The 16,031-nt window shown below is 38.4% G+C and overlaps 1 protein-coding gene across 1 annotated transcript in view; it reads left to right on the forward strand.

Annotated features, from left to right (window-relative positions):
* The window catches only part of C10H2orf73 (chromosome 10 C2orf73 homolog), a 48,530-nt gene that overhangs the window by 5,820 nt on the left and 26,679 nt on the right, over positions 1-16,031 (forward strand). The window contains 2 exon segments of the mRNA XM_036201042.1: positions 5,761-5,837; positions 12,714-12,921. Of these exon segments, the coding sequence (XP_036056935.1) occupies positions 5,761-5,837; positions 12,714-12,921 (285 nt within the window).

A 16,031-nucleotide genomic window follows, 5' to 3' on the forward strand; every position in this document is an offset into this window, starting at 1 on the left:
ATTAATAGACTCTCCTCTTTGTATTTTTTCAGGAGCAATTTGTAATCCCAGACAAGGCAAAATTTCCTTTGCTTCTTCAAACATTTTCTCTAAGGTATCTGCATCTGAATCAGCTAGTAAGCTATCATCCATATAATAATAAACTATAGATTGAGGAAACTGATTACAAATTATTACCAATGGCTGTTGTACAAAATATTGACACAAAGTAGGGCTATTTAACATTCCTTGTGGAAGAATTCTCCACTGGTATCTTTTAACAGGCCAGGAATTATACGTAGGCACTGTGACAGCACATTTTTCTCTATCCTGTTCTTGCAAAGGTATAGTAAAAAAGCAATCTTTTAAATTAATCACTATAATAGACCATCCTTTAGGTAATAAAGAAGGCAGGGGAATTCCAGGCTTTAAAGACCTCATTGGCTCAATCACCTTATTAGGAGCTCTTATATCTGTTACTGTTCTACACTTTCCAGATTTCTTTTTTATTTCAAATACAGGAGAAGTCCAAGGACTGGTTGATTCTTCAATATGTTGAGCATATAGCTGCTCCTGTACCAGTTGTTTTAAGGCCAGTAATTTTTCTGATGTCAAAGGCAATTGTTCTACCCAGACAAGTTTATCCATTGACCATTTTAACTTATCCTAAGTTAAACTTTAGTTTTTCAATTCTTTTTCTATAATTCCTAAATTCTAATTTAACTTTTTTCATGTTTTTCTGAATTTCTTGTCAGTACTGAAACAGAGATTAACATATATGAGACAACTGTTTTATCCCTTATGTAGATGACTGTCACTTTGCTATCTCACTTTTTATAGGTATAACCCTAGTATCAATGTGAATCAACTTCTTATTACAAATCGAGTACCAATTATAAAAAAAATGTTTTTCATCTCAGACTTGTGTATTCCATTTGCTGTAAAAATCACCCACTTTACAAATAAACAAACTGATATCAAGCAGAATCAAATCTTTTTATTTGTCTTGCTATTTGAGTCAGTCACCATTATAAGAAACTCCCATTCACAAAGTGCTCAAGAGCTAATTGCTGAAATTTAACACATCTGACTATAATTTCAAAAATCTGTACTAAGTTCAAGATTGTGGTAAACCTATCCTTTTTTATTCTTAGTAGCCTAATCAGCAATCAGTTTTTCATATGCAAGTGCCCAAACAACATTCCATCTGCCTATGATCATTGGCCATTTTAAAGGAGAGCTGTCAGTACCTTTGAAAGACCAGCAGCTGTTGTGACCTGTTTATATACCACCTGAATGGGTGGTGACTGTTATTTATCTTTTAATATTTTTCCCAGAAACATACCTTAGTTTATGGTTTGTTTCTGATATGGGAGGAATGTTAATCTGAATATTCCATTGCTGTAACAAATTGTCCCCATAAATTCATTGCTACATTAGCCACATATGGCTTTAATTTTCCTCTCTGTCCTTCTGGCTCTATGCATTTGACCCATCTTGAGCTTTGTGTTTCCTGATATAAAGTTCCAATCCCTAAAATCCTGAACATTTACCTCCTGAAGAGGCCAATTTGGATGCCAAGATTTTGGTACAATTATTGTTACATCTGTCTCTGTGTCATACCAAACACTCAATTACAATGTCATTTATTCACATTTTTAACTTCAGTCTTTGATCATTTACAGAAGTTTGCCAAAATATTCACTTTATGGTTTCTCCTGAAATTTTTGTTTTATCTTCTAAAGCTGTTCTGACATCCAAAGCAGTATGTTTTGCACATAACAGGCATTCAGTCTTTTAATTGCTCTGTGGAAGAGTTTTCCCAATGCTCACAGGAAGTGACTGAACCAAATTTGATATGGGGGCCTGTGAGAGGCCCCCTATGGCATTTCCTGATGGCAAAGGGCTACCTTGCTTGTCTCATGTTGATCTACATTCATTAGACCAATGTCTGCCTTTGCCACACCTTCTGTATATTTCAGAAGGCTGAGGTCTTCTGTTTGGATTCTCTTTAGAAAAAGACATTGTTCCTAGGAATGCCCTGCCTACAATTCCTTTTCAGATGATCTGATTTACCATAACTGATACATCTAACCCTTTGATTTTTCTTTGAATTTTAAGAAGTCACTTCTCCTATCCAAGTATCATCATAAGCATGAGATCCAATATCTGTGGTGATATTGTGTTCCCCAAAATATTGTGCACACTAATAAACTTACCTGGAGTCAGAGAACAGAGTAGCCACTAGATATAGAGGCCAGAAAATGATGGCACACACACCTTTAATCCTAGCATTCCGAAGGCAGAGATCCGTCTGGATCTCTGTGAGTTCAAAGCCACACTGAAAACAGCCAGGCATGGTGACTCACACCTTTAAATCTCAGGAAGTGATGGCAGGAAGCAAAAAAGTATATAAGGTGTGAGGACCAGGAACTAGCCTGGCTAAGCTTTTAGGCTTTTAGCAGCAGTTCAGCTGAGATCCATTTGGATGAGGACTCAAAGTCTGAGGAAACAGGATCAGCTGAGGAATTGTCAAGGTGAGGTGACTGTGGCTTGTTCGGCTTCTCTGATCTTCTAGCATTCACCCCAATACCTGGCTTCAGGTTGTTTTTATTAATAAGACCTTTTAAGATTCATGCTACAAATATCAGATGTAATTGTAATCCATTCATCTATGGATGCTGATCTTGCCTTTAAAGGCTTGGTCACCCTTTTATATTCTGAATTAGCATTTTCAAAAGCCAACGACTCAATATTTATCTAACTTTTGGATCTGACATCATTCTATTTACAGCTGAAGTCAATCTTTGTAAATAAAATCAGTGGAGGCTGCTTTTAGGCCTTGTATAGTTTTAATTAATGGCTCAGTCCTCTTTCCTGATTCTTCAACTTTATCCCAAGCATTCAAAGCTTCTGTACAGCATAGGGATAAGGTGTGATCATAAAATGTGCCTGTCTTTCCACACCATCATAATGGTCCTCGCCAAGGATTTGATCTTGTGAAATCTCATAACCTCTAACCCTACCTCGCTGTTCTATGACCGTAGCTTCATCTATGCACCAGGTTCTCCACTGTAACTGAGGACAAGCTTCCAATGCTGCTATTACTAGATCTTTCCAGTCTTGTGGAATAATTCTGTTCCAAGTGTCTTCACAAGGTGACTGCATACTATATGAAACTACTGCTTCCTTAAATCTCTTCAAATCTAACATTTTATAGGATCCCAGTTAGTTTCTGAATAGCCTTGGGGATGCCTATCATCTGGTAGTCATTCTTGAATAGTAACTGAATAAATTAAGGTTGGTTTTCTAATAACCTTGGGCTGCTCCTCTTCAGTTTCATAATGCAATAGTGTAGTAACTACTGGTGTAAGCTCCTGTCTCTGTGTGAATATTTTTCTTAGTTCCATTAGTCTATCTTTGTAAAGATTTAATCTTATTAGTCAATTTTTTGTATTTGAAACTGATATCAAACAAGTATTTTAGGGATAAAACAAGAATTATCAAAATGATAATTGACATTATGTAAATCCCAACTAAGTTGATTTTCCCTTCATTTACTTATTTCATTTTCAAACCACACATTATGGAACTATACAGAGAACTAACTCTGTGCATCATAATATTTCCCATTTTTAACACGAGGGAAAAACTTTTTTTTTTAAATTAATTTCCCCCTTTACAAATTCCCAGTTACCTCATCAGATCTGATGATGATGACAGTGAAGTGTGAGTGTTTCTGTCACTGTGTAGCACAGATAGGCAGAGAACACAGATGGTGTACAGCCTGGTTGAGGACAGCTGCAGCTGCTGGAACATAGCTGTAAACTGAGAGTGTGTGACAATCGTGACAACAATAGAATCCCAAGCAGATGCTGAGGTGGCTATCCTAGTGTGGCAGTAGCCCAAGGTGGGGATGGAAGAAAAGCCTGCAACCCATGGGAGAAGGAGCCAAGGAGCCAGACATCTGAAAAGTGGACATGGGAATGTGTAGAATAAATATGTGTGATGGGAGCTACCTGAAGGCAGAGCTGGCCCATCATGGGTGGGTAACTCCAGCATTTGGAGCCCTGGCACCTGTGGAGCGAGTTTGGGGCCTGTGGAGTTGGGTGGCAGCTAGAGACTGTTGTAGAGAGGCAGCTCTACAGAAAAATCCCAGCTTTGGTCAGAGGGCTTGGAGCAAATGAAGAAAAGCCAGCCAACTTTGGCAGTTGCAGTGGCTACAAAGCCAGGAGTGAGCAGCTATCTCATGTTTTCACACCTCAAGTTGGATGTCAGGTGATGCATTTATCTAATTATTCTTTATCAATAAAAACTCAGGAGCCAGATATTGACGTAAGATCCTGAATGATCAGAGAAGTGGAGAAGTCACCAATTGCTATCTCTCTCTTCCATTCCTCAATCAAAAGACTTGGATCCTCTCTCAGCCATGCCTTAACTGCTTCCTGACTCCATACTTCAATCCAAGACCTCTATAACCATAGTTTTGGTCAGCTATTAGCTAGCTCTATCTTCTGACTCCAAGCAAGTTTTTTTTTTTTTTTCAGAATATGATCAATATCTCACACAACATTAAACAACCCTCATAAATTATGACAAACATCCATAACCCATCAAATGCCTCTTGGGAATGTGGGCATCATGTTCCTAAAATACTTCCTGTTGTCTGTGGGCAATGACATCATTAGGGGACCCTGAGAAAATTAAGATAATGTCAAGCCCTGAGAGAGCTAGCTGTACCATTTGTTGTTCAGTCTCTGTAATGGGAAAGTGCAGGGCTTATCTGAAGAATTGGCTAGAGTAGTCTGTGAGGCTGGACCATCTTAGCTGTCCACTTTGAAGTTATTCTGGATGTAGATTATTGAGGAAACTGCAAGCAGGGGCATTCTAAGAAGCTGTATCATCTGGACTACTTGTCTTCATTGATGTCTGGTTGATTTTATTTTTTCTGAAAATACAAAAACTTTTAAAGTTCACATACATATCTGCATTAACACAATTATGGAATGTGCTGTGTGTATAAATCAGCTAAAGATGTTTTTTTGTTTTATATTTTGAGCAGGCAAAAACCATCTGTCAACTTTATAAGTATGTTTGGACTGCATAACTAAACTGTCTATGTAGCCAGTAAGATTTATCATGCCTCATCTAGTCTCAGAGCTGCTTCCATGTACGGGGATCAATTTATATGGAGCCTGTCTTGTTGTTTTCATTTTTCTTCTTTTATGTCTGCAACCAAGATCCTCAGAAGGTCTCCCCCAATCAAATCTAATCTGCATACCCTCTCCTGCAATTCAACACATTTCCTGACTTCCATTCTGAAGTAAAGACATCCTTAAAATATGTAGTCTGGTTTAATTTAGCAGGTTTGTTTGTTTGTTTGTTTTTTACAATCCAATATCTCTCACAACATTTTTTTTGGTCATTAGCATTTAAAAGTTCAGTCAACAAAGTACCATACACTGTATATTTTCAATCTTTATATGGCTTACTCTTCTTTTATATTAACTTACTCTTTCTTTAAAGACTTTACTTTGATTTTTTAAACTAATTTTTCTATGACTGTCTGTTCCCCATTGTCTTTTCTTTCTTTAGCATCTAAGCACATTTTTAAGCACACTATACCTGTTTAGAGGGTTTTTTTTTTCTGTCTGGATCTGGCTTTTTTTGCACCTCTGCAATGTTTCTCTGACCATATGAGGCGAGTCTTAAAAAGCCATGTCAGCTTCCACAAGGCTCTATTTATCTCATGGTGTTAGTGACTGGCTCTGCCCCTTTCAGGTCCTCAGGCAGCAGCAGCAAGAGCAACACCTAACTGTCCCAGCTGTGCCTAACTGTCCAGCTCTGATCATCCTGCAGTAAGTGTTTGAATCTAGTACTGAGTTGTGAGTAGTGAGCTGTCTGTTCAAGTGCTCAGCTGCACAGCAGGGCCTCTTAAAGGAGCTGTGCCTGTAGACACAACAAGCACTGGATCTACCTGAGGGACCACAGTCACCAGGAAGCTGAATCTGTCTCCATGTTTGTAACTTTTTTCAGCCTTCTCAGGCCCTATGTGGATTTACATGCCCCACATTGGGTGCCAACTATAATTGGTCTTTCTCATTGGACTTCCTTTTGGTACCACCAACCCCCAAATAATTACATATAGATTTTTTTATTAATTATGAAAGATTGACTTTTACCTTAGGCTTGTTCCCAACTAGCTCTTATAATTTAAATTAACCTGTTTCTATTAATCTGAATTATGCCACATGGTTCTTTACCTCTCTTCAGTATTGTCAGTCTAACTCCCTCTGTGTCTTGCTGGCATCTCTTGTCCTACCTAGATTCATCCTGAGTTCCTCTCTCTCCCTGAAAGTCTCAATCTATTCTCTCCTGCCTAGCTATTGACCTTTCAGCTCTTTATTAAACTAATCAGAAGACACCTTGGCAAAGACACATCTTCACAGTGTACAAAAAGATTATCCCACAACAATAATGTTTTTATTCCTTTGAAAATCCTGTACAACATATTTTGATCATCATCCCCCTCAATTCCTGCTATACCCACCCTCACCTTCCTATCTACCCAACTTCATATTTATTCTATTTCTTTTCTTCTCTATTTCTTCTTTTTAAAATTATTTATTTATTTATTTATTTATTTATTTATTTATTTATTTATTTATTTGTTTGTTTATTATGTATACAGTGTTCTGCCTGCACTCCAGAAGAGGATACCAGATCTCATTACAGATGGTTGTGAGCTACCATGTCATTGCTGGGAATTGAACTCAGTACCTCTGGAAGAGCAGCCAGTGCTCTTAACCTCTGAGCCATCTCTCTATACCTTTTTCTTCTCTTTTTTAACCTATTGAATCCCATTTCTGTTACTCAAATACTCTTGAATTTGGAGCCTGAATCACACCATTAAAACTAAACTAAAACGATAACCCTGACTGTTCAATCCTAGCTGCTATCATATACCAAAACTCCTTAAGTAGAGGTTAGTTTTTTTGCCCATCTACCATTTTCCATGCTGGTATTTGCCTGGATTTAGTTTGCACTGGTCTTATGTATGCTGTTACAATCATTGTAAGTTCATATGTGCTACTCTCCTGTTATGGCTAGGAAATACTGTTCGCTTGTAGTCATCCAACATTTCTGGCTGTTAATAATCTTTCAGCTCCCTGAGAAAATCCTTGAGCCTTGAATGGAAGGGTCTGGTATAGATGTCAACTTAGTGTTAAGTATTTTGAAGTTTCTTATTCTCTGTAATTGACCAATTGTGAGTCTTTGTTTTAATTGCCAATTATTGCAGGAAATAGCTTCTCTGATAAGAGATGCCCAGATCTACAGGTAATTAGAAATCATTTTAAATTATGGCCATTTATCAGAATAATAGATTCTACCAGGGCCTATGATTTATTTAGTCACATGTTATTGACTCCATTAAAGGTGCCAGGTATGGACTCTATGTCTTGGAGTGGACATTAAATCCAGACAGAAAGTGGTCAGTTACTCCTTATATTAGTTACTTTTCTATTGTTATGACAAAACTCAAAGGAAATTTATACAAGAAAGCATTTAATCAAGCTTACAGTTTCAGAGTGTTAGAGTCATTGATGGCAGAGCAAAGGTATGGCAGCAGGAATAGATGCAAGTTCATATCTTGCCCCACAAGTAGAAGGCAGAACAAAAGCACACTGGGAATGGAACAAGTCTTTCAAAACCTCTAAGCCTGCCCCCAATAACATACCTTCTCCAACAACACTACACCTTCTAATCCTTTCTAAACAGTTCCAACCAACTGGAGCCTATTGGAGCCATTTGCGTCCCAACTACCACACTCCTATAATATTTATGCCCTTGAGCCTGTAGGTATACCTTGACAAGACAGTCATTATTATAGCTCATAGAATTAGGAGTGGAGTAATATTGATAGTTACTTTTCTCCTTAGTTTCATACATAGCACCTCCCTGCACTATAAAAGCTAGTCAGTAGGGATAAAGCTTTCAAGTCAATATGAACTTAATTCTTCTGTTTTGTGACTCAAGTATGTGGTGTCTTGAGCAATATGGTCTTGTCATCAAGTTCTGGTGGGTAAAAAGAGTCATCACAATAACCTGTAATGTTTGGGGGTCTATGCAATCCCACTGGCAAAAACATAAATAAAAAAGAGATAATCCATTACTAGTCCTGGGAATTTCTTTGCTAGCACGTGGTATTGGGTTATTGCTTTACCATGGACACTCTGGGTAGTGTACTGGCTTGTTTTGCCAACTTGACACCAACAGATTCAAAAAGGAAGAGAATACCTTAAATGAGGAACTGCCTCCATCAATGTAGGCATTTCTATTGGGCATTTTCTTGATTAATGGTTGATATAGGAGGGCTCAGCTCACTGTGGGTAGAACAGCTGGTCCTGGTTGTATAAGAAATCAGACTGAGCAAGCCATGGAAAGCAAGCAAGTAAACAGTTTCTCCATAGTTTCTGCTTCACTTCCTGCCTCCAGGTTCCAGCTTGAGCTACTATCTTGGCCTCTTCCAATGATGGACTGTGATGTGTAAGCTGAAATAAACCATTTCCTCCCCAAGTTAGTTTTGGTCAAAATGTTCTATTACAGCAATAGAAAAAGCAAACTAATATAAGATGATAATGTGGCTTTTCTAAAAGGCCTTTAGCTGTAGTAATCTTTCCTCATAATCCCACCTCTACTCTACCCTCCCATCACCCATCCCATTTAATCCTTCCTGTTTTACTATTCTCCTTTCTCCCCTCATTTTACTGTATTCTGTCTTCCCCTGCCACCAAAGAAACATTTCTCCCTGCCCTTTGGACCCCTTACTGGTTTCTTAACCTCAAAGAGTATTCCAAACAAAACATACATATCTAAAGATTCAAAGCCAACATCCACATATTAGAGACAATATGCCATGCTTCTCTTTCTGAGTCTGAGTTACCCAATTCAGAATGACTGTTTCTAATTACATGTATTTACTTGCAAATTTTATTTTTCATAACAGCTGAATAATATTCCACTGTGTAAATTTACTGCATTTTCAGTTGATGGATATCTAAGCTATTTCCATTTCCTGGTTATTATGACTAGAGCAGCACTAAACATGAGTTAGCAGGTCACTCTGTATATTAGCAGGGTACTTTGTATGCTATATGCCCAAGAGTGGTAGAGCTAAATTGTATAGTATATCTACTTTTCAGTTTTTGACGAAGCTCTGTGGTGATTTCCAGAGTGGCTCTACCAGTTCCCACTCCCACCAGCAGCTAAGTGTTCCCCTCTCTCTACATCTACAACAGCTCTTCTATCTTTTTTTTAATCTTTGCTTTTTTGTCATTTTATTTTTATTCTGACTAGGATAAGATGATATCCCAAAGTAGATTTAATTTTCTAGGGATGTTGAACTATTTTTTTGAAATGTTTCTCAGTCATTTGTATTTCACTTTTGAGAACTGTTTACATTCATGTCTTTTTTTAAATTAGGATATTTATTTTCTTCATGTTTAGCTCTTTTAGTTTTTTGTATCTTCTAGATACTAATCCTTTGATAGATATGTAGCTGGTAAAGATTTTTCCTCCATTCTGTAAGCTGCTTCTTCACTTGAATGATGGTGTCCTTTGCTGTAAAGAAGTACCTTTTTTATGTCTTGTATGTCTAGCCCTCTCCTGTTCAGAATGTCCTTTCCTGTGCCAGTAATTTCAAACTTATTGCTCACTTTCTCTTCTATCAGATTTAGGGTATTGGGTCTTATGTTAATGTACTTGATTCATTTGGAGTTGAGTTTTGCATATAGGTTTAGAGATAAGGATCTAGTTAACTTCTATATGCTACTATCCAATTTAATTAGCACAATTTTTTGATGGTGGTATCCTTTCTTCAGTGTGTAACTTTGGCCTCTTGGCCAAAAATCAAGTGGCCATATATTGGACTTATTGTGGATCCTCAATTTTATTTCACTGATCATGTCTGGTTTTAAAACAATGATATTCTGTTTTTATTACTATAGCTCTGTAGTATAGCTTAAAATTAGGGATGATGAGTCTCCTCTCATTCTTCTATATTCAACAGTTCTTCACTTGTGGGGTTTCAAGCCCCTGGAGGTAGTGATGGTGGCAAATGACCCTTTCACAGGGGTTACCTATGACTATTGGAAAACATAGATATTTACATTACAATTCATAATAGCAGCAAAATTACAGTCATGAAGTAGCAATGAAAATAATTTTATGGTTGGCACCACCACAACTTGAGGATCCATAGCTATTATTCATACATTTAAATTTTTTATAGTGACAGAGTTTCTGCATGTTGGATTTAACATTTTTCTTAGACTAAGTTTCTCTACCTTGTCTTCAAAACCTGATATTCTCTCTTCTACATGATCCATATATGGGTCAGGCTTTCCTCTGAGCTTTTTGTTTGACTTTCTGAGTTTTCATTTTGTTTTATTTCAGTTTGTTCTTCAGAGTTCATCTCCTTATTCTATTCTCTTTTCATATCTTGAATTGTTTGCATGATTGTTTTTCCTAGGTCTTCATTCAGGCATTTACACATACCTTCTATGAGTTCCTTGAACATACTTATAATTGCTATTTTGAAATTATTTTCTTCTGAATCAGCTAAGTTGATTTTCTCAGGGATTGCTATGGTGTGGGTTCTAATTTTTGGAAGAGACATATTATCTTGGCTATTCATGTTGTTTGTGTGTTTGTAATGGGATCAAGGTATCTGGAATTAAGTCATTGATGGTATTTCTTGATATGGATATATGGTCATTCTTGAGTGGGTATTTGGATCTTTGTTTCTTGTTACCCCAACTGAATGTTTCTTGGTATTCAGTCTTGGGGCCACTATGTATTAATGTACAAGTGGAGTGTCAGAAGTGACCTCAGTTCAATTAGGCATAGGCACAACTTGTCAGCCTAGGAGTAATTTAAAAGATTCTTGCTGCTGATCTCTGGGTGTCTATGGAGGGATCAGTGAAGTTTTCAAGTGGTCCTTGAGTGGCAGAGGATGGAATCACAGTGAAAGTAAAAGTACTCCATGGGACAGGGCATAGGATGCCACACCATCCTAAGATAGAAGTGGGTGAGGTTAAATCCAGCCAAAGTCCTAAGCATAATTTACCTACACTCTAGGCATTCTCTTTCTCTTAGGATATTCTCCTGCTCCTACAGTCCCAAAATGCAGCTATTTGCACCCTTATCTCTAGCTCAGAAAGTTTGACTTCCTTCTCTTATAAATACTGTATCTTCTTTATACTGCAAATATTTAAATTTCTCTCTCTCTCTTTCTCTCTCTCTTTTTTGTAGTTTTGGTGCCTCTCCTGGATTGTGTTAGGCTGGCCTCAAACTCACAAAGATCTGCCTGGCTGGGATTAAAGGCATGTGCCACTGCTGCCTGGCCTAGTTGTCTCTCTCTTATTTTTCATTCAGACTCTAATGGTCCTTGAGTTTTGAAAAGTTTTCTTTCCCTATAATCTATGAAATATTTTAAGCATACCTTTAAGATTTTCCTTGCAATATTTTTTTTTTCGAGATAGTACTTCTCACTGGCCTGGATCTCATTGTATAGACCAGATTGGCCTTGAACTCACAAGAGATCCACCTGTCTCTGCCTGTGCTGGAATAACAAGTATGTGCCACCTCATCTAGCAATTTTTATTTTTATAGCAGTATTAGAAGCAAAGAACACTGAGACTGAAATGATTGTTTCACCTGCACAGTGGTATTTTCTTAAAATTATAAAGACATTTGGTGATATGTTTTCCAAGTGAACTTTTAACATTAAGTCATTATCCTTGTCCAGATGCTTAAACTGTGTAGGCATAGACTGTGAAAAAGGCAGCTCTTAACATAGAAACTTTTTAGCTTTATCTATTTGTCTATTTACCTACCTACCTACCTATCTATCATATATATCATACCTATCTGTCTATATATCATCTATCATCCATCTATCGTCTATCCATTATCTATCATCTATTTATCATCTGTCTATCATCTATTATCTATCTATCCATCTATCTATCTATCTATCTATCTATCTATCTATCTATCTGTCTATGTATCTGCTTGTCTATCTTGTGTGTGTTATATGTACCTGTGGGGATGGGTTAAATGTGCCAATGTGGGATTGGAAGTCAGAGGAGGATGTTGGGTGACAGTTCTACCATTCTCTGTCTTATTGCCTTGAGAAAAGTCTCTCACTGAATCTGGAGCTAGGCTGGCTGCCAGCAAGCCCCAGTGATCCTTCTGTCTCTACCTCCCACAGCCTTGGGGCTGGAGGTACTTGCATATTCTGCTTTTTACATGGGTGCTGGAATTTGAACTCATGAGGCAAGTACCTGCTCTTGCCCATTCAGATGTCTCCCCAGTCCAATAAGAAAGCTTTTAAAGATGTGTTCAGATTAGCATGTAACCTACCCACATGCATAAATACTCCAAACATGACTTATAAGCACAATCATATCACTACTCTTTACTCCAAGAAAATGAATCTGTTCACTATACTAGTGTGCCCTGATGAATAATCACTGTTAACACAGATTCTTTATTTCCTACAGGATTTAGAGTGAGAAGATACTCCAATGTCAAATTTTAATATCATGAGACTTTCAAAACTAAATTGTCTTCACTAATGCATAAAATATATTTAGACTTTATCTCCCTTAATTGTAACCAATGAGATGCTTATTGTGATAAATGATTTACTACTTAATTATGTTTTTCAGACAGCATAAAATAGAAGATGCTGGTATAGCATGCATAACTGAAAAAAAAGAAGATATCAAACATGAAAAAAATACTGGAAAAATCACACAACACTCAAAACTTTGTGTGGACAGAAGACGTGTGAACTATGCTAAATTCATTAACACAAATGCAAGAACATACAATGAGCCAGTTCCCTACATTGAGAATAAAGGGCCAGCAAAGCAGGTTAGACAGATGTTTGTTATATACAAATATAGAGTTAGACTCGAAAGCTGTTTTGCAGAACAATTTGATCACAGTCTATTTTAAGGACATGACACATCTCAGAATAGTGCTGCTGTAACCAGTGGTTAAAGCAGTGACCTAGAGTCTTCTGGCAGAGAACTGGGGTACCTAAGCTCTGTGTGTGTGGGCGGGGGGAAGAATCCAAACAGTCACGTTTCCAGAGCATCACACTGTAGCGCTGTAGCGCTGCTTGAGGATTGCTGAAAACTCTCTGTAGGGTTGTGTTTGTGACATGTGCTAATATAGCATTTCCCATGACACTCAGAGCCACTTACTAACGCACATTTCAACATTAGCTGACAGGCATTGATGCTTCTAATTGTGTTGTCTTCATTCTGTGATCATGTCTTCTCCATGTATATCTGTATGGTGTTCTTTTTTATTTTTTCATAATGCCTCAAAGTAAAAACTTTATGAAAAATGCTAGGAATAAGCTATATTTTATATAAAGTATATTCTTTAATCTCTTCAACAATTTCTACGAGGTATAGTTGGAAATATTTTGCAGGTATTACAGTGTGGTTACAATGTAGGCAGATAGAACAGCTTTTTGATGACCCGAGAACAATTGGCTGATCCAAACTCCTCTCGCTCTATATACCATAAATATAGTAGATTATTTCTGAAGTTGGGTTTGTAGAATAGTTTGCTGTATTTGTCTCCTATTGCTGTTGTTATCAATTACAAGCCTTGGTACCGGCTCAAAGTCACTTCAGGCAGTCTTGAAGTTTGGAAGTCCCAAGTCAGTCTCACTGGCTCCTTGTAGGGGTCCAAAGGGAGAACCTGTTTCTTGCCTTTCCAGCTTGGAGAGGCTGCCTTTATACCTCGGCTCATGGCACCTTCTTCTTCAGAGCCAGCAGCATCACACTTCCACCCTTTCTTCCCAACAGCTGCTCTGCCTTCCTCTTAGAAGGACCTGTGAGATAACTGTGGGTCCATCCAATAATCCCTCATCTGAAACTCTGGCCTGCAGAGCCCTGTGCAATGTGAAGCAATTGTTCACACATTAAGAGATTATGACATGAGTGTATTTGGCTGATCAGAGGAACATTTTTCTGACTCTAGTGTTTACACTGCAGATTTCACCCAGTCTAGCATGTAAGACATGTTACTCACCATAAGCCAGCTGTTGAATGCTGCCTTTGCCTGCAAGCTTCCTGAGCTTATTTGTGTACATACTCTTCCCCTGCTCCAGGATGACAATTACAAAACTGACCTGTTTCTGTAATTTTACCATTTCTAGCAAGCCATACAAAATAATATGTACAGTTTGTGACTTAAAAAAACCTCTCAGGGAAAAAAAAAAAAGCATTTACAGTTTGTCATATGCTGCATGCACTTGAACACCCTTTCTCTACCACTGTGTGTTTCCTGACTCTGGGCAAATAAGCTTTGATGTTCTTATCTATGGAGCAAAGATAGTAATTATCTCTCAGAGGGTTTTTTGGTGAGGATTTGTTGTATGACAAAACATTTCCTGGGGAGATGCAACACACACATCTACTGGTCCCAGATAGGGAACCCATGACAGACCAAAGTACAGATATTATCAAAGTCTAACTTAGTGAACCAGTGAGTTTTCTTGGGGTTACTTACAAGAGTGTGGGTGACGGGTTACTCACAGGAGTGTGAGTGATAGGCTAGTTACAGGAGCAGAGATGACACAAAGGCGGCTTTACCAGCAAGGTCCACCCCAGCAAGGTCCAACCCAGCAAGGTCTACCCTAACAAGGTCCACCCCAGCATGGTCCACCCCAGCAAGGTCCACCCCAGCAAGGTCCACCCCAGCATGGCTCACAGCTCACAAAAGCTGGGAAACCAGGAACACACTCTACAGGCTGCAGGCAGCTCCACAGGTTGGAGAGTATCCTCGTTTCCAAGAGACTGTGGTCTAAACCTCTTCTAGGCAGCTGGTCTGGTTTGGGTCTCCCCCCCCCCCCAAATCAGCTTCTTTCCTTCTGAGAGGGACTCTTAGCTGTCTTTATTGCTTACTCTGGCAGGGAGGGGCCTAGTGAACCTGGTCAGTTTCAGAGACTTCCTGAAGCTATTTTGAGTTCTTTATCTTTCTGTTTAAAGAGCTTCCTGTAGGATGTAGTGTTTTAATCTCTAAGGAAACTGCTACACAACAGAGTTTAGGTAGAGACCTTGGTCAAGCCCTTTTCTAGACACTGTGGATTCAGCAGTGAGCCAAATAAATGGAGGAAATGCCCTGACTTAGGCTGCTTATATTGATTGTAGTGGAGAAATGGCAACATAAGTCTAGGGTGTTGGATGGCATGGGCTGATATAAAAGACAGAAGGGCTCCTGGCAATTTTATTTTTCTTTTAATTCTCTCTCTCTCTCTCTCTCTCTCTCTCTCTCTCTCTCTCTTCCCCTCACCCCCCACCCCATAACTTGCAAGAGTATATGTTCTTCTTTAAGTCATCAGACTTAGTGGCTGAGCCATCTTACTGGCCCAGATGGCTTTAAATAGGTGATCAGAAAAGTTTCATAAAGGTTTTGAGTGACAGCGTGGCCACCATATAGAACATTCATGATAGACAAAGGAAGCATTGTATAAGTTATTGTTCTTAAGTGGCAGAGTCTGACCTTCACAATTATGGGACTGAGGAGCCTACTGTATCCTACTGACAGCTGGTTTCTGTAGTAGGAGACCTAGCAATGTTGAGTCATAGATGCTATTCATTGTCTGCTGCTGCAGAAATGATTGTAGTTTCTCATGTATGTGTTTTCCATCATGCCATTTGTGGAAGGAGAAATGTGCCATCTGAATGGCCTCAGACACCTCACCCTGTTCCACTTCTTTCTCTCTCTGGTTAGGTGGAGTCCTGCATCACATCAAATTTAAATGAAGATGGGGGGCGGGGAGAGACTCTCCATACTGATGCCATCTACTGTTCCTATGTTAACAGTGACTGAGTGCTAGCTCAGAATTGAATCTAACTCTCTCTCACACACACACACACACAAGACATCAAGAGAACAAAGCTGGGTCAGAAAATAGAAAAGTAGAAGCTTGAAAATTTAATTCCAAATAGTTTACTCTCATT

This window comes from Onychomys torridus, chromosome 10 (genome assembly GCF_903995425.1).
Source record: "Onychomys torridus chromosome 10, mOncTor1.1, whole genome shotgun sequence".
In the NCBI taxonomy this organism is placed as follows: domain Eukaryota; kingdom Metazoa; phylum Chordata; class Mammalia; order Rodentia; family Cricetidae; genus Onychomys; species Onychomys torridus.